The 20,658-nt window shown below is 37.8% G+C and overlaps 1 protein-coding gene and 1 pseudogene across 2 annotated transcripts in view; one reads left to right on the forward strand and one right to left on the reverse strand.

Moving 5' to 3' along the window:
- PIGK (phosphatidylinositol glycan anchor biosynthesis class K) overlaps nucleotides 1–20,658 on the reverse strand; it is a 117,086-nt gene that overhangs the window by 86,181 nt on the left and 10,247 nt on the right. The window contains exon 3 of the mRNA XM_025402396.1: nucleotides 18,033–18,124. Within this exon, the coding sequence (XP_025258181.1) occupies nucleotides 18,033–18,124 (92 nt within the window). The remainder of the gene's footprint in view (nucleotides 1–18,032; nucleotides 18,125–20,658) is intronic.
- LOC112634694 lies at nucleotides 7,328–7,946 on the forward strand (annotated as a pseudogene). The gene has a single exon (XR_003121808.1). The product of XR_003121808.1 is annotated as an alanyl-tRNA editing protein Aarsd1 pseudogene (transcript).

Genomic DNA, 20,658 nt, shown 5'->3' on the forward strand with positions numbered 1-20,658 from the left:
TTAGCCTTTCCAAAGAAGGCAATCAGATATACATTTATCTCAGTGAGGGGGGGAGGGGGCGACTTTGAATTGAATGGGAGGCAGGTTTGCCCTAAGCAGTTCCCAGCTTGACTTTTCTCCTTTAGCTTAAGTGATTTTGGGGCCCCCAAGATTTATTTTCCTTTCACAGAAGCATAATTTCTTTCTTATTTCCTAGATAAAAACAAAGAAAACTGCTAATATTTTCTTCCCTTACCACTTTTTGGTTATTTCATCTAAAGAGAATATCTGGATCATGCCTATATAGATTTTTTTAAGATCATCAATATAAAAGTGAAATTTTAAAACTTCTTAAAAAAGTAGTCATTAAGACCAATTTGATAAACATATATGAAGGAAAAAATGGGCTAAAATAATAATTTCCCATTATTATGTTTCCCAAAAACTGAAAAACCAGGTAAGCCCTGCATCAGGGATGCTAGGCCATTCTTTACCTGCCTCCCTGAAATTCTTCTGCAGCCCAATCAGGAACTAGTGACCAGTAGATTAAAAATATATATATTTCAAATAGATGAACAATCTTTCACACTCCTGGACCATTAGAGTGTGAAATTTCAAAAAACACAACTTTTCATTTGTAATAGACTGGTATTACCTTAATAAAAAAATTTCCACTGAATGAAATTTAAATAAATCGTATTGGTCAAAATGTTTTTAAACTGTTCTCTTAAAAATGTCATATATAATAATATAATAATATATCATGTATTCCACAGCCATGCCTATTCACATACTACCTTAGAGCATTATTTAGATACTAGAGCTAAAACCTCCAGGCTTATCTTCCAGAGAAGCATCGTCCCAAGCTAGAATAGTAACTGAAATTAACACAGCAGGAGATATGAGGATCACAGGAATCTTTGATGCCCTCTTACATTTCTGGGTTTCTGCCCTGTAGGTGTTGCTTTTCCCCCGACATAAATTATTAAGGATACTCTGTAGATTATTGGTTCTACAGCAATGTAATTAGGCCAAGCAAATTCAACAAATCAAGCTTATCAGTAGCTTAATGCCACGGTAATTTACCTTTTGGTTTTTCTTCCTCCTCCCCTCCCACGTCTTGAGGAATCTTCAAGTTAATAACTCTAGCCACCAATGCACTGTGAAATTCATCGTAATAAATCTACTAACCACAGACGCTTGACCATCAAGATTTTCTGAATTACTTTCCATTTGCCAAATGTTGACCAATTAGCATTCTTTGATGTATGATTCTAGGTATTTTATACTCGTATTATCAGAAATAAAAACTGAGAAAATTGCACTGCAGACAGTAAGACTCATCAGTAAGCAGACATGTTATCATAGAGACAAATTACATGAGGGTAGAGCTAGCTAGCTATAGGCTCACATATTTAAAGTTACATGTGGTTGAGTGTAACAAAGATAATAGCTAACATTTATTGAGCACTCCTGTGATGGTTACAACTGAGTGTCAACTTGACTGGATTGTGCGAGAGCAGGAAGCATCCAGCAGGTGAGACAGATGTAGTATTGGAGGCTAGGACAGTCTAGTCTTTTCACATTTTTCTGCCTTCTTTATATTCTAGCCATACTGGCAGCTGCTTAGATGGTGCCCACCCAGATTAAGGGTAGGTCTGCCTTTCGCAATCTCAAATGTTAACTCAAATGTTAAACGAAAGGGTTAATCTCCTTTGGAAACAACCTCACAGACACACCCAGGATCTATCTATCTATCCATCTATCTATCTATCTATACACACACACATACACATATATATGTGAGTTTATTAAGTGTTATATATATTTGCAGACAATTAGTTCTATCCCTCTAGAGAACCTTGACTAGTACAGATTTTAGTACCAGGAGTGATCCTAGAGGAACAGAATATTAAGGATGGAGTTCTTTCATTGGTTTTGGGGTTTCTGGAGTTGGCTGCTTAATATGATTAGTAACCAAAATGCTAAGGACTCTACTTCTAATAGTATGGAGAACACTGATAGTCCTTGACATAAACTGTTGTGATGGTTATGCAAAATAAATGCATTTGACACACCTGATTCCCTGCTCATGCGAGGCAAGGAGTTTAGTAACTATCTATACACAATACCTTTCACCTTATATGGAGAACCAAGGAACATAACGAAGCTGGATGGTTGCTCCTAAGCTTGGTGGATAAGTGATGAAAAAAGATGAACTCAGGGATTCTGTCTCCCGGCTTCAGAAGCAGATACTGAGCCTCCAATCTGCTAAGATTGCCCTGACTGAGAGTCTTACCTCCTGTAGAGAAAGAGCTGAAATTGTGGAAAAACAGACACAGCTCTTATCAGCAAGTGGCTGACCTGTAATGAAAAATGCATGCACAGCCTCGCCAGGTGTCTATTGTTAAAGTGAGGGCATTGATTGGAAAAGAATGAGACCCAGCAACTTGGAATGGGGATGTGTGGAGGACCCTGATGAAGCTGGGGGCATGGAGTCTGTAAACTCTGATGAACCTTTTTAGCCAGAAGAAACAGCTTCCCCATCCTCAGGAGTGGCAACATCCCCTCCCTGACCCATGCTGCCATCAGCCTTTCCACCTTTGTCTGAGGAGATAAATCCTGCACTGCCTGAGGCAACAGTAATGGCCTCCCCCGAGGCAGTTGTCAGACAAAATAATGTTGATTCTCCTCAAGAGCCACCTCCTACACCCCTGTTTGCTTTTAGACCTATAACAAAAGTCCTGGCAGGCCCCTACAGGTGAGGTTGAGAGTGTGACCCATGAGGAGGTGTACTACACTAGAAGTGCTTGAGTTTTCTCATTTTTATAAACAGAAATCTGGAGAACAGGCATGGGAACGGACATTAAGGGTATGGGATAATAGCTGAAGCAACACAGAGTTAGATCCAGCTGAATTTATTGATTTGGGCCCACTAAGCAGGGTCTCTGCATTTAATGTTGCAGCTCAGGGAGAGTTCTAATTATTTATTTGCTTGATTAGCTGAAATATGGATTAAAAGATGGCCCACTGTGAGAGTTGGAAATGCCTGATCTCCCTTGGTTTAATGTAGAGGAAGGGACCCAAAGGTTTAGGGAGATTGGGATAGTGGAGTGGATTAGTCACTTTAGACCTATTCATCCCAGTGGGCAGGATCCAGAAAACATATCCTTGACCAATGCCTTGTGAAATAGATTTGTGAGGGCAGCAACTGCATTGTTGAAGAGCCCTGTAATTGTTCTTCTCTGTATGTCAGATCTAACAGTGGGAACCACAGTCACTCAACCACAAAATTTAAATACAGTGGAAATAATTGGATCCCAAGGTGGCAGGGGCCAAGTAGCATCACTCAACTGTCAAAGGCAAGGTAGGCATAGCTACTCTAATGACAGCAAAGGTAAAGTGGCAATCAGAATATTCTAACTTGTGTAGAGCTCTGGCACTGGCTAATTAATCACAGTGTTCCTAGAAGTGAAACTGACAGGAAGCCTACTGCATTCCTACTTAATTTATACAAGCAGAAAACTTCAAGGTCAAATGGACAGAAAACTAATTTGAACTACAAAAACAGAGAATCACTGCCCCTCAATCAATTTGCAGACTTGAGCCAGTTTACAGATCCAGAATCCCTGGGATTAAGGGGAGGCTGGGTCCCCTTGAGGAAGGATGCCACTACATAACCAACAGTTTATGCAGTGAATCTTTCTCCCATCCTTCCCCCAAGGAAACCTCCAGTCCTTTACCAGGGTAACTATGCATTGCAGAAAGGGAAATGATCAGACATTTCAGGAACTACCGGACACTGGCTCTGAGCTGACATTGATTCCAAGGGACCCAAAATGTCACTGTGGTCCTCCAGTTAAAGTAGGGGCTCATAGAGGACAGGTAATTAATAAGGTTTCAGCTCAGGTCCAACTTACAATGTGTCCAGTGGATCCCCAGACTCATCTTGTCATTTCCCCAGTGCCAGAATGCATAATTGGCATAGACATACTTAGCAGCTGGCAGAACTCCCACATTGGCTCCTTGACTGGTAGGGTGAGGGCTATTATGGTGGGAAAGACCAAATGGAAGCCATTAGAGCTGACTCTACCTATAAAAATAGTAAATCAAAAACAGTATCACATCCCTGGAGGGATTGTGGAGATTAGTGCCACCATCAAGGACTTGAAAGATGCAGGGGTGGCGAGTCCTACCACATCTCTGTTCAACCCTCCCACCTGGCCTGGGCAGAAGACAGACGGATCTTGGAGAATGACAGTGGATTATCATAAACTTAACCAAGTGGTGACTCCAACTGCAGCTGCTGTACCAGATGTGGCTTCACTGCCTGAGCAAATGAACACATCTCCTGGTACCGGGTATGTAGCCATTGATTCAGCAAATTCCTTTTACTCCATTCCTGTCCATAAGGCCCACCAGAAACAATTCACTTTGACTTCGGGGTATATCAACTCTCTAGCTTTGTGTCATAATCTTATTCAGAGAGATCTTGATCACGTTTCATTTCTACAAGATATCACACTGGTCCATTACATTGATGACACCATGCTGATTGGATCCAGTGAGCAAGAATTAGCAAACACACTAGACTTATCGGTGAGAAATTTGCATGCCAGAGGATGGGAAATAAATTCAACTAAAATTCAAGGACCTTCTACCTCAGTAAAATTCCTAGGGATCCATTGGTGTGGGGACTGTTGAAATATTCCATCTAAGGTGAAGGATAAGTTGCTGCATTTGGCCCCTCCTACAACCAAGAAAGAGGCACAATACCTAGTGGGCCTACTCGGATTTTGGAGGCAACACATTCCTCATTGGGGTGTGTTACTCTGGCCCATTTATCAAGTGACCCGAAAGGCTGCCAGTTTTGCGTGGGGTCTAGAACAGGAGAAGGCTCCGCAACAGGTCCAGGCTGCTGTGCAAGCTGCTCTGCCACTTGGGCCATCTGATCTAGCAGATCCAATGGTGCCTGAGGTGTCAGTGGCAAACAGGGATGCTGTCTGGAGACTTTGGCAGGCCCTCATAGGTGAACCACAGCAGAGGCCTCTAGGATTTTGGAGCAAGGCCGTGCCATCTTCTGCAGATAACTACTCTCCTTTTGAGAGACAGCTCTTGGCCTGTTACTGGGCTTTGGTGAAAACAGAACATTTGACTATGCGTTATCAAGTCACCATGCGACCTGAACCGCCTATCATGAACTGGGTGCTTTCTGACCCCTCCAGCCATAAAATGGGTCGTGCACAGCAGCATTCTATTATCAAATGGAAATGGTATATACGTGATCGGGCTCGAGCAGGTACTGAAGGCACAAGTTAGTTATGTGAGGAAGTGGCTCAAATGCCCATGGTCTCCACTCTTGCCACCCTGCCTTCTCTCCCCCAGCCTCCATGGATGGCCTCACAGGGAGGTCCCTATGATCAGCTGATGGGAGGAAGAGAAGACAAGGGCCTGATTCACAGATGGTTCTGCACAATACGTGGGCACCACCTGAAAGTGGACAGCTACAGCACTACCGCCTGTCTAGGACATCCTTGAAGGACAGCAGTAAAGGGAATATAAAACTCTGTGAAATATCTTTCCTCCAAAGAAAGCAAATTCTTTTCACAGATGTTAATTTCACTTATCCTTTTAATTTCTTTTAAAGAGTTAGATATAACATGACAGAGTAAGAACAGTTTCCATCAGACTGTTAGCTGACAGTGTGGTATGAGAGTGTGTGTGTGTGTGTGTGTGTGTGTGTGTGTGTGTGTGTGTTTGTGTGTTTCTCCTAAGCTTTGTTCTTTCCAGTGACAACTCAGGTAGGAGGAAATGAGAATTACAATGGCTGAGCAGAACATCCACCTTTGCATAGAAGCCTCACGCCACACTCGACTTTGTGCCTTATATAGCAACTCCATAAATATAGTTTTCAGGGTGTCTAAAAGGAACAGGCTCAATTATAAGAATCACTGCACTCAGGAAAGCCCAAAGATACATCTTTCTCCTCAGGCATTCATCATTTATTCATCCCAGTCCAGTTGTAGTCATCTAATGAATAAAGGAACATTTTTACTATAAGCAACATTGCCTGCCTTTATCGTATTTACAAGGGAACAAAGTTAGAAAGTGAACACAAGTCAAATTCTTACACAGAAGGAACGGACTTTGTTAACCCTTTACTATATTTTAATATTTATTCTAGTTATTATTTTTAATTGCAAGGAATCACTAAAGCTGTATCAATAAAGAAGGAAATACTATTCTGGACACAGGCCCTGGCAAACATTTCATGATGCAGATACCAAAAGCAAGTGCAACAAAAACAAAAATTGATAAATGGGACCTAATTAAAATAAAGAGCTTCTGCACAGGAAAAGAAACCATCAGCACAGTAAACAATCTACAGACTAGGGGAAAATGTCTGCAAACTATGCATCTGACAACGGTCTAATATACAGAATCTACAAGGAGCTTAAAAAAGTTAATGAGTAAAAAATAAACAACCTTATTAAAAACTGGGCAAAGGACATGAACAGACACTTCTCAAAAGAAGACAAATAACCAACAAACATAGGAAAAAATGCTCAACATCACTAATCATTAGAGAAATGCAAATCAAAACCACAGTCAGATACCATCTCATGCCAGTCAGAATGACTGTTACGAAAGTCAAAAAATAATATATGCTGGCAAGGTTGTGGAGAAAAGGGAATGTTTACACACTGCTGGTGGGAATGTAAATTAATTCAGCCACTGTGGAAAGCAGTTTGGGGATTTCTCAAAGAACTTAAACTACCATTCAACCTAGCAATCCCACTGGGTACATATCCAAAGGAATATAAGTCATTCTACTTTGCTGTTATATAAGGGATATATAATAGCAACCTAGGTGGCCATAAACAGTGGATTGGATAAAGAAAATATACACCATGAAATACTACACAGCCATTAAAAAAAAGTACACAACTATGCCCTTTGCAGCAACATGGATGAAGCTAGAGGCCATTATCCTAAGTGAATTAACGCAGGAACAGAAAATCAAATGCCACATGTTCTCACTTATAAGTAGGAGCTAAACATTGGGTAAACATGGACACAAAGAAGCAAACAACAGACACCAGAACCTATTTGTGGGTGGAGGGTGAGGGGAGAGTGGTGATCAAATAACTACCTATTGGGTACTATATTTATCATCTGGGTGACAAAACAATTTGTACACCAAACCCTGTGACACCCAACTTACCCATATAACAAATCTGCATATGTACCTCCAGAACCTGAAATAAAAGTTGAAAAGAAAAAAAAAAAAAAGACTCGGTGACTTTCAGATCATCAAGAAAGGGAAAAAGAAAGGGAAAAAGGCACTGAGAAAGGGAAAAAGAACAAAACCAACCCTATATTTCTGGCTGGGAACCAGGTGCTGAAGTGGATGGAGAGAAGTCATGGAACTGAAAAAGCACTGACTACTGTGCTTAAGTGTGGAGTGGAGGATCACGTGGAAGCAGTGAAAAAGCTCCAGAACTCCACCAAGCTCCTGCAGAAGAATAACCTGAATCTGCTCAGAGACCTGGCTGTGCACATTGCCCACAGCCTCAGGAACAATCCAGACTGGCGAGGTGTGGTCATATTACACAGGAAGGAGGGTGATTCAGAGTTCATGAATATGATTACCAACGAGATTGGGTCAGAGGAGACGCTCCTGTTCTTAACCGTGGGTGATGAGAAAGATGCTGGACTTGCCTTACTGGCAGGGCAACCTGCAGCTGTGGAGACCCTGGGGCCCAGGGTGGCTGAGGTCCTGAAAGGCAAAGGAGCAAGGAAGAAAGGCTGTTTTCAGGGCAAGGCCACCAAGATGAGCCAGAGGGCAGAGGCACAGGCACTTCTCCAGGACTACATCAGCAAGCAGAATGCTAAGGAGTGAGAGCTTAGGGCGCTCACTTCCTGTTTTCACAGGAACCTTTTTGTCAATAAAATAGTTTGACTCAAAAAAAAAAAAAAAAAAAAGAATGACTATTAAAATGGCACACAGTTTTATGGAAATTCAAGAATAAGGACTTACAGAGATTAGAGCTCAAAAGTAGTTATAGATATATCAACATTAACAATTGGTGGAAATACATGGGCTCCAGTATTTTGCCACTAATGTGCTAATATGACTAGTTATTCTGCAAACATCTGCTTCTTTCTCCTTTCCCTGCTAATAGGCTTATTATTCCTGTGACGTTTGTACACAAGTCATCACTAAAAATGTCTCAACTTACAAACATCTACATTTTTATGACCTTTCATAGATATATATACACACGGAATAGAAAGAATCTAGATATTTACATATCTATATATTTAAATTATATATATATGTATTTGACTTTTATTTTGCATTCGGGGGTACATATGCAGGTTTGCTACATGGGTATGTTGTGTAATGCTGAGGTTTGGGGTACTAATGATCCTGCTACCCAGGTACTAAGCACAGTATTCAATAGGTAGTTTTTCATTTTTTCAGCCTCTGCCATTCCCCACAACTCCAGAGGTCCCCAGTGTTTATTATTCCCATCTTTATGTGCATGTGTACTCAATGTTTAGCTCTCACACTTATAAGTAAGAATATGTAGCATTTGGTTTTCTGTTCCTGCATTAATTCACTTAGTAAAATGGCCTCCAGCTGTGTGCATGTTACTGCAAAGGACACGATCTTTGTTCTTTTTATGGCTGCGTAGTATTCTATGGTGCATATGCACCACATTTTCTTTATCCAATCCACCATTGATGGGCATGTAGGTTTATTCCATGTCTTTGCTATTGTAAACAGTGCTGCAATGAAAATATGAGTGCATGTGTCTTTATGGCAGAACAATTTATATTCCTTTGGGTAGGTACCCAATAATGGGATTGCTGGGTCAAACAGTAGTTTATTTGAAGCTATTTGACAAATCTCCAGACTGCTTTCCACAGTAACTGAACTAATTTACATTCCTACCAACAGTGTAAAGGTGTTGCCTTTTCTTTGCAGCCTTGCAACATCTGTTATTTTTTGACTTTTTAAGTCATTCTGACTGGTGTGAGATGGTATCTCACTGTGGTTTTGATTTGCATTTCTCTAATGATTAGTGATGTTGAGCATTTTTTCATGTTTTTTGGCTGTTTGTATATCTTCTTTTGAGAAGTGTCTGTTTATATCCTTTGCCCAGTTTTTAATGGGGTTATTTGGTTTTTGCCTGTTGTTTATGTTCCTTATAGATTCCAGATATTAGACCTTTATCAGATGCACAGTTTGCAAATATTGTCTCTCACTCTGCAGGTTGTCTGTTTATTCTGTTGATAGTTTCTTTTCCTGTGCAAAAGCTCTTTATTTTAATTAGGTACCACCTGTCAACTTTTATTTTTTGTTGCAAATGCTTTTGAGGACTTAGCCATGAATTATTTGCTAAGGCCAGCATCCAGAATGGTATTTCCTAAGTTTTCTTCTAGAATTTTTAGTTGGAGATCTTACATTAAAATCTGTAATCCATCTTGAGTTAAGTTTTGTATATGCCTTTTTATGATCTTTCTTACGATAATTAACACTCTCATAGTAATGATAAAACTAGTATTTGGCATCATTAAATTAATGCCAAGTCAGTTAATGCTAAACCAATGCAATCAATGTAATTAGAAAACATGACAGGCTGATTCGGGAGATTATATAACAAAGCAAAGGAGAACAAGGCTGGGAATTACAGCTGGGCCAGCCAACCAAAAATATTCACCCCTTTTAAGTATTGTTTCCCCTCTAAGCATTGTTACAGATGAAAAAACTCAGGCCAAGATAGATTAATTTTTCCAAGATCAAAAAATGAATAGTGACATTCTCAGGCTATTTCCAGGTTTATTGAAGGCCTGGTGATACAGGAAGAAGCAAGACATGTAAACATGAACCTCAGGCACAGTGAAGAACTGTCTTATGTAACAATAGGTAGAATTTTAAGTGACAAAGCAGTTGTTCTACAGACTATTCTGAATTCCTCTGGCCTGTCTGATTTCTTACTCTCTGCAGGCTGTGCCAACTGCTAAACTTCACAATCACCACAGTGAGAAACAAGGGAAGTAGAAAGGCACTGTAGCCACTCATATTCTCATCACGTATATGCTCTGTATTACTTCTGTATTCCTTTGAAAGGAAGAAAACTCATTGAAGATTTTATAGCTATCAAAAATAAAAATTTCTAGTCAATTGTTAGAATTAATAGGAGTTTAGCAAGTTGCTAGAACAATATATAAAAATCAACTGCATATACAGCAACAGAAGTTAGAAAATGTATTTTTGGAAAGGTACCATTTACAATAATAACAAAAAATAAGGTAAGTTTTAAAATGCTACCAAAGATGTTTATGCAGAAAAATAAAAAAACATATAAATTGAATGCTATTAAACCCATAATTAAACAGATAAACTTTATTCATAAATTGAAAGACCTAATATCAAAAAGAAGCCCCTTCTCTCTAAATTAATCTATAAACTCACTGCAGTGCCAATGAGAATCGTGACAGGGATTAAGAACTTGACAAAACAATTCCAAAATTAATATGGAAGAACAAGACCTAAGAATAGGCAAGACCATTCTAAAAAAGAATGAAGTCAAGGAAATCAACTTAACAGATACAAAGACAGTGACAGTAGTAAAGACATTGTGCTATTGTTGAAGGAATAAGCATCTTTCTCTTCAGTATCAAAATCTTCCTCTCTATTTACAAATCGATAAAGACATTTCCCCTATGCTTCATAAACCCCATTCATGGTCTTGTTAGACTTGCAAATTGGTCCTACGTATGATCTAAACATAAGAGTATCAAGGTAGTGGCCAAACTTCTCCTTTTACCTTGTCACTGTTCTCAGAACACATTTCAGCTTCCTAACTATTCTAAATGTTTCTCTATTCAAGATATTATACACTTCTCCACAAGGAACACCATGTAGAGCGGCAGATCAGCTGCCAATATGCGAATAAAATGACAGATTGTTCAGAATACATAAGCATCCTTATTCAAACACTATTATTTATATTTTCAAGAAGTATTTTAGAAAAAACTGTTGAGGCTGGGCTCGGTGGCTCAAGCCTGTAATCCCAGCACTTTGGGAGGCCGAGACGGGCGGATCACGAGGTCGGGAGATCGAGACCATCCTGGCTAACCTGGTGAAACCCCGTCTCTACTAAAAAACAAAAACAAAAAAACTAGCCGGGCGTGGTGGCGGGCGCCTGTAGTCCCAGCTACTCGGGAGGCTGAGGCAAGAAAATGGCGTAAACCCGGGAGGCGGAGCTTGCAGTGAGCTGAGATCCGGCCACTGCACACCAGCCATGGCACAGAGCGAGACTCCGTTTCAAAAAAAAAAAAAAAGAAAAAGAAAAAACTGTTGAGAAGTGACAGGAGACAAGAGGAGAACATTCAAAGGCATGAGTTAAAATTATCTTCACAATAACTATGAATGTACATTGCAAATTATTTATAAAACTTATGAAAAATCCTTTTGTTCATAAAAAACAAGACAAAATCATCACATATGTTTATCAATATATTAAAATAACATAAAATAGTAATATAATAAATGTAAAATATATATATTTAGAAATTTTAATAAATTGTAATGGCTTAAAAATAAAATCAGTGACCTCCCTAGACAGAGAAATCTATGAAGTTCTACACACAGGGAAACAAAGGAACAAAAGATATTTAGATAAAAAAGACCACAAGGTATTCTAGATGTTCTAGGTTCTACAGCATTTACTTATATCACAGCTATCTTCTCCCCAAGAATTACAACAGTTAATATTCATGTAACATTTACAATTAGAAAATTATTTTAATATACATTATCTCATTTTATTCTTATGGCACTATACAGATTGGTATAATTATGTGCACTCATTCATCACTGAAATACCTTATTAAATGCTAAGTGTGCTAAATCACCAAAACTACAAATGAAAGTAACCATGTAGTAGTTGTCACAATGAATCAGCAAACGAAAATACTGAGCTGGAATTAATAAAGTAGTAGTTAAGGCCTGAAGGTTGGATGAAAATTTTGGATTTGTTAGAAAGGCAACACAGTTACCACAGGTTCTTAATTGTAGGAGTGAAAAGATGAAAGCAGTGTCTGAGAAATAATTCTAACAGTTATGTGTAGGATGAGTTGGAGGGGGAAAGGGACCAGAAGCAGGGAATAAACAGCTAAAAAGGGGTGGAAGTATAGAAGCATGTACCATAGCTACAATGTATATTGAAGTTCATGAATACTGAAGAAGCATGAAGTACAAGAAGCATGAAATAATAAAGTCTTAGACAAAAGTAAAAATAAAAATATGAAAAAAGAAAATGATAAAATCAGAGAGGCATTTCTTATATTTATTTAATATTAACTATTTTCACACACCCCCTAGTCCCACATTCAACATATATACATTTTAGAATTTAATAAGGTATTTAATAAGTATGCATAATAATACTAATATCTATAGATTGTCATAAGAATAAAATGAAACAATGTATATTATATACATTTTGAAATTTAATAAGGTATTTAATGAGTGTGCATAATTGTAGTAATATCTATAGATTGTCATAAAAATAAAATCAGACAATATATATTAAAATAATTCATTAGTTATAAATGTTACATACATATTAATTGTTGTAATTTCTTGGGGAGAAGACAGCTGTGCTAAAATAGTAATGCTCTGGCCATTAAGTCAGAAGACCTGAATTCAAATTGTGGTCCTATTTTTATTAATATTTAATTGACCTTAGACAAGTCATTTAACCACTGTGAGCAACCACTTTTAGTATGTAAAATGGGAAAAAGCAATCTCTCATAAAGGTCTCTAGGAATAAAATAATTCATTATAAAATTCCTAACACAGTCTCTGAATTATGATGGATAGTGAATGTGTGTTACAGGAGAGGAAGAAGAATCCATATTGGCTGCTGTTACTGAATAGAAAGCCACAAGCATTTTTAAAGAAACATTTTAAGGAATTACCATACAGTAAGATTGCTAAACAGCTTATTAACGCTCCACTTCAGACAAGGCCCTCTTACTTATAAGGCCAAATCCACAGCAGCATAAAGAGCAATAGTCAAAAGCTATACGATCAACATGATTTAAAAAACAACAATAACAACAATTAGTGACTTTTTCTACTTACAGAAACATTACCAGAATTTACATAACTGACCAAATAGCTCCTACTTCTAATTCTAATACCTATTAACTGGGAAAGAAGTTAAAAGGGACAAAAGACAAAAAGGAAACAAATGCATCCTGAAGGAACTTAAATGGTAATATGTAAGGTTGAGGGTGACTTGTTTTGGGCAAGTAGTGCCCTGGTAAGATTGCCCCAGCCATAGATCCCTCAAGAATAAGTTAGAAGATAGTTCATAAAAATCAACTATAGCCAGGCACAATGGCTCACGCCTGTAATCCCAATAGTTTGAGAGGCCAAGGTGGGTGGATCACTCGAGGCCAGGAGTGTCAGACCAGCCTGGCCAACATGGCGAAACCCCGTCTCTATTAAAAATACAAAAACACACCTGTAATCCCAGCTACTCAGGAGGCTGAGGCACAAGAATCCTTTGAACCTGGGAGGCGGAAGCTTCAATGATCCAAGATTGCTCCACTACACTCCAGCCTGGGCTAGAGAGCAAGGCTCTGTCTCAAAGATAAAACACAAGAAAAAAAAAATCCACTATAGCTGGGCACAGTGGCTCATGCTTGTAATCCCAGCACTTTGGGAGGCCAAGGTGGGAGGATCACTTGAGTTCAGGAGTTCAAGAACAGCCTGGGCAACATTGTGAGATACCAACTCTACAAAAAAAATTTAAAAATTAACCAGGCATGATGGTGCGCACCTGTAGTTCCAGCTACTTGGGAGGCTGAGACGGGAGGATCACTTGAGCCCAGGAGGTTGAGGCTGCAGTGAGCAGTGTTTACATCACTGTACCCCACCTGGGCAATGGAGTGAGACACACACACACACACACAAAATACCTGACTAAAAAAACCTGACTATACAGCACTGTTAGCTCTGTGGGGGTTGAGATACAAGATTAAGAGAATATAAGTAAATGGTATTCATAAAAGTTTCCTTTCTCATCTAGACTAATGAAGTTCTACTTAGCTACAGGTCTTTATCACACTATTCATTCACTCATTTACTGCAACAATATACCAAAGAACGCACTGTGAGAAATACATAGTATAACACCCAGCCTTGAAGACATAAGATCAACACATGTAACAAAGTGCCAAAAGAGAGGTACGAATACAGCATTTATGCAAGAAAGACCAAGAAAGCTTCAGGGAATTCATGGATTGAATCTGGACGTCAGAAAACTAGAGGGGAAGGAGAAAGGAAAGAACTGTAGGTGAGCGACCAGTGCAAGGTAATGAAGGACAATACAGTGACTAGGAAGAAAATGGCTGGAGCATAAGAGATAGAAACTAAAAAGATCAGAATGTCAGATTTGGAATCAGACTGCAAAAAGTCTTGAGTACCAGAATAAGGGATTTGAACTTTTTTCTAAATACTCTAAAAAGCTTTGAGTAAGGGGAAATAAAGAATAAAAGCTTTAAATTAGGAAGATTAATCTCACATACGATTGAAATACAGAATAAGAAAAAAATAGTGTTAGATGGACTCAGAAAAGCTATTGGATTTTATAGAAACAATGCATCAGACAGAGATCACTACATGAACTCACATCCATCCAACCTGTAGTAGAGCTAAATGGTATTTTAAAAAAAAATTATATAGACATTTTACTCTGTGACCTAAATCTCATGCACTGAGCCAAAAGAGAGTGACAGAGACAGATCATGTCTATCAACCTAATACTAAATGCATTTATTCCCTAGAATAAACATAAGATGGGAGCTATGATTCTACATTCCCTAAGTTGGCCTCAATTCCCATGCGCTTTACACAGCATGCGGAACACAATTCCAGGTTAAAGATATGTGTATTTTTTCATAAACATGGCCCTAATCATAAGTAAACCACTTTAGCCAGTGTGCAAACGAAGAAAATAGTAATAGCACTGGAGGAAAAACTAGCTGTGGTAGACCTGATGAAAGAAAATACTAAACTGTAATTTATGTGCTATCTGAGAATCTTTCAGGAGTAATTGTGGCTCAATGTTTGCTTCACATACTAACCTTAGAACCTAAACCCTACTTAGTGCCTTTTCTTCATCTTAATCATACTACACATACTGAAGTTAGCTAAACAGGGATTTAGTACAAAACAATTATTTGAGGGCAGAAATTTATCTAAAAATAATGAAACATTTTAAGAAGTTAAAACCAGGCAAATAAAAACAGAATCTCCATAAGGTTGGAGAAAAAGTGTGAGCACAAAGTACAAAAACCTCACCTGCATGGAACTTAGATAAGAAACTGGTCATACTCGAGCTAGAGAGCACTTACAAGGGTCTTATGAGTATATCTTTGTATTTTCTCCCAGAACCATTAATAACCCTTTTCCCTGAGTCAATATTTTGAAATATTACAAAATTCTGGCAACCTATTTATTAAAATGTCTTTAATATCACACTAACATTTTCTAACACTAGACTAACACAATTTAGGGGATATAAGTATTTTTACTTTTAAAATACAAACTGTGCTTGCTTTGTACAACTGATAAAATATTTCCAAATCATACATTTATTTACCCAACAGAAGCTGAGCAGAATCTTTTCTATTGATTTCTATTTATTAAATAACAAATGGCTTAAATCACCAACTGTTTAAATCCTTAATTACCCCACAACAAAGACTTCATAAACACAACTATAGATAAGCAATCATTTGAAAGAGAAATAAGATTTTATTTTTATTTTTTTTCTTTTTTTAAATTTATTTATTATTATTATACTTTAAGTTGTAGGGTACATGTGCATAACGTGCAGGTTTGTTACATATGTATACTTGTGCCATGTTGGTCTGCTGCACCCATCAACTCGTCATTTACATCAGGTATAACTCCCAATGCAATCCCTCCCCCCTCCCCCCTCCCCATGATAGGCCCCGGTGTGTGATGTTCCCCTTCCTGAGTCCAAGTGATCTCATTGTTCAGTTCCCACCTATGAGTGAGAACATGCGGTGTTTGGTTTTCTGTTCTTGTGATAGTTTGCTAAGAATGATGGTTTCCAGCTGCATCCATGTCCCTACAAAGGACGCAAACTCATCCTGTTTTATGGCTGCATAGTATTCCATGGTGTATATGTGCCACATTTTCTTAATCCAATCTGTCACTGATGGACATTTGGGTGGGAACACTTTTACACTGTTGGTGGGATTGTAAACTAGTTCAACCATTATGGAAAACAGTATGGCGATTCCTCAAGGATCTAGAACTAGATGTACCATATGACCCAGCCATCCCATTACTGGGGATATACCCAAAGGATTATAAATTATGCTGAGAAATAAGCTTTTAAATAACATTCTTCAGAAACCTAAGGACAAACCCATTAAACATAATGTACAAAATACATCCTGTTGCTATTGTCTATTCCTAAAAACTCCCTCCAAATCTAACTTAAATCATTTAAACGTATCTTAATGATTGACTCATAGAATAAAGATTAATTTACCAAAAAAAAAACCTATTGCCAAGCCACGCGTAGTGATTCTCTAGAAGAGTATATCCAGCATAGACGCAAGAGCAGTTAAAGACCAAAAGCTAACTACATAGGCCTATTTGAGAAAAACCAATTGACAAATGACAAGAATTATATCTATACACTTGATATAACAAATCAACCTCCTTCTCAGACTTAATATAATTTTAAAATAGTAATATTATCTAGTTGCCATGATTTCCAGATGAAATATGGAAATTATAGTTTTGTCAGTTACTCAGACTGAAATGATCTATTGACAAAGACTGTAATATAACTTTGTTTCCTGAGTCATTCACTGCTTCCTTTCTGTTCCTGCAGCACTTTATGCATATCTCTATTTGTTTTTACTGCAAGTGCTGAATCCTGAAAGAAGGAACTATTATTACCATGTAACAAATGAGAAACAAGCTTAGTATGGTAAAGTGACTTTAAGAAAATTCATCACTAAAGCCAGATTTCAAAGTCATATCTAACACACTGACTCACTGGTACTAAATAAATCAAACCTAAATAACTGAATTGACTGCAGTTTCTTGCTATAGCTGCTCTGGTAGTAGGAAAAACAAACCTATCATGGACAAAACAATGTAGAAGACGTGCTCTGAGTGAAGGTGTGGGTATATTGCCTATTACCTGAACTCCATGCCCTACAAGTAGGAAAATTCCCACTTTATGAGTCTTCATATAAGGCAAAGCCCACCTTCCTATATAGAGGCTAACAATGCCATATACTAGCTCTTCCAGTCACCCTGCAGCACAGACATGGGTGCTGAACCTGGACTTTACCAATACAACATTTCCACCAAGACCACTATAAGACAGACAGTAAGAAGTTGGAACAGCAAAATTCGAATTTTGGCAGCAGGAGGCAATAGCAACATTAAGTGTAGCAGCTATGCAGTGGCTGAGTCTAGGCTTCAGCAATTTGCAGCTCCATTATTGTCACCAGACTGTTTTAAGTTATGATTTTTAGCTCTGCCTCTTCTGATATCTAGGCTTCCTTGTTCCTGGCTATTAAAGGATACAACCTTCTCACTAATTTGGCAAGGTAAACAATATGCTTTCAATGAATCCCTTTTCTGCTTGAATCAATCAGAATTGCCCTCCGTTATCTGCTATTAGAAACCCTGACTGAGTCATTTACTAATTAAATACATTACATTAAATAATTATATTTTCTCCAATCTTTTTACCTTAGCATTTGTTCTTTTATACAATTTGTCATTATGGTCGTAAGTAACATTTAATTTATACTTGGTAGTATGTTCTAATGACAACAACAAAAAAACTTCAAATCAGATTTTTTTTTGCCTTTTTCAAAAGTAACACAAAATACAAATATAATAACAATTACCTAAGGGTTATTTTCACTGAAGTTCAAAGTTAAGCTTTATTGAGGCTTCTTACCTGTCAGGAATACCTAGCCTCTTGACACTTCTATAAACGGAAAGAGTATTTGCAACATGTCGATAATTAAACCAGAATCGGGACGTACACACCTAAAGTATTAAAACAAAAATACAATTTTTATGCATCAAAGCTAACCATGGAGCTGCAGAGTATTTTTCTTTAAGTAGGATACAGAGATCTCTAAAGAAAGAGGATGCCATAATTCAGGCTTTAAAACAGCAAACATAAAGAATTGTCGGTAAAGGCCAGGCACAGTGGCTCACACCTGTAATACCAACACTTTGGGAAGCCAAGGTGGGCGGATCACTTGGGCCCACAGGAGTTTGAAACCAGCCTGGCCAACATGGCAAAACTCCACCTCCACTAAAAATACAAAAATTACCCGGGTGTGGTGGCGTGCACCTTTGTTCTAGCTACTTGCGAGGCTGAGGCATGAGAATCGCTTGAACCTGGGAGGTGGAGGTTGCAGTGAGCAGAGATGGCACCACTGCACTCCAGCCTTGGTGACAGAGCAAGACTCTGTCTCAAAAAAAGAAAAAAAAAAAGAAAAAAAAGAATTTTCAGTAAAACTAATCTCTCCAAAGAGAAGTCTTTCATAACTGGTATTAGATTTTAAAAGACCACTCAGCTTAAGAGAAAGCATATCTTTGGGAAATTTAATCAAATACTGAACCAACTTAGTTATCACAATTTCTGTGACTCAATAGTATTTCTATTTCTAAAAAGTTAAATTATTTAGAATCAAAGACAATACCCATAATTTCTTTACAGAATAGAAAATTAGCTACATAGGGTTATACAATATTTGTTTCATTCCAGATTGCTTCCTTCGTTGTGAGAAATGTAGGACACAGGATAAAACATAACATATAAAACAGTTATAAATGCATATAAGAGAGTGCATTATAAAGAAGCTATTGAACTAAAGAGATAATTAGAAACAATCCAACCAAGTTTTATAGTTTAAAAAAATTCCTAAGAATTATATTAAAGGTGCTGGGAAAATGTAATTCCATGCCTCAAAAGTTAGTGTTGCTGAGAACCCATTCTAAGGTAGGTAAATATAGATCAGGGTCACTTGGTAATACATCTACCAAGCACAATCCTGGTTTCTATGACATGCCTGTGCCTTTAGTAGGTATAATGACAATTTTGAGAATAGCGTAAGTGTTCTTGCCCCTGCCAAATAGAAAGGAATTACATGGTTTTTTAAATTAAATTTTCAATTTAGAATCCAATCAGGAAAAGACTAAATTTTTGACTACATAAAAATGTAAAATTCCATATGTCAAAAATATAAAATTCTGGCTGGACACAGTAGCTCACACCTATAATCCTAGCAGTCTGGGAGGCCAGGGTGGAAGGATCACTTGAGGTTAGAAGTTAAAGAACGGCCTGAGCAACACAACGAGTCCCCCATCTCTACAAAAAAAATGTAAAATTTAGCAAGGAGTGGTGGTTTGTGGTTGTAGTTCTAACTACTTGGGAGGCTGACGTCGGAGGATCACTCGAGCCCAGGAGTTCAGGGCTACAGTGAGCTATGATCACGCCACTGCACTCCAGCCTGGGAGGCAGCGCAAGACCTCATCTCCAAAAACTCCCTTTTTAATTTTAAAAAATAAAGAATAATTTATTCAAGTTTCACTATACTAATATGTAAAATATTGGACAAAAAAAGAAAACTGCAGTTGTAATACAAAGGTCAGTAATGTTTTTTTTTTCATCTTTTTTTTTTTACTTGAATCCCAGGTTACAGAAATTGAAGAGAGGTTTGGTTAGAGGATTCCCAGAGCAAGGAAGGCTTTCATGTGTGTGTCAGTATAAGCTAACAGTCTTTTAGTTCCAAAAGATAAGCCCTTTGGCAATTGCTGGTCTGCACATAGGCAGTTATCCCCTTTTGAACACTGAGGGGATCCTAGTCTCCTGTAGAGAAAGTTTATCCTGTCAAATTGGTAGATGATGGTCTGGCTCCTGATGGTTCTCCTTACTTTTAAGTAGGCATTGAAATCCTCTCTCCTTATCTTTAGCAGGCTTTCCTCAGTAACTTCAGAAAAACTTTTTGTGAAAGGTAGCATATATAAGAGATTTCTTCTTGAAGAACAAGAAAATGAGCCATGAACCCATGTTACACTGTCCTATTTAATCACAATGCTATTATATTTAAAACAAACAAGTATAGAATCTGTAATCACCCTATTTACTTCTAGGAACCTATGGATAATTCATATATGTTTTTATCAAATGATTCTCAATAAATTTACAAAGCCTCAAACATTCATTTGGCGTCAATAGTTATAGTCTTGCATGTTTATTCTGCACTTTAATTTGAATTCCTCTACCCATCTCCTTTATATTCCCACTATATTCTTACCATTTATAATCCCCAGTTTTCTTCCTTTTCCAACATGCATTACTAGCTTTGAGATGCTGTACATTCTCTGCTCCCTTTTTCACAAAATCAGCTTCTTTTCCTGCCTCTTTGAACCTAATCTTCCAGTCCAACCCTTGTACATGTTTTTTCATTAAGTCAAACATTATATTTCCTAATCCTATAAATGCCATTAAATGAAACTCCAGTAGTGAAACTATTATCCAAATATTTTCCAACCATAGGAAAAACAAA

The sequence above is a fragment of the Theropithecus gelada genome, chromosome 1 (genome assembly GCF_003255815.1).
Source record: "Theropithecus gelada isolate Dixy chromosome 1, Tgel_1.0, whole genome shotgun sequence".
NCBI lineage: Eukaryota > Metazoa > Chordata > Mammalia > Primates > Cercopithecidae > Theropithecus > Theropithecus gelada.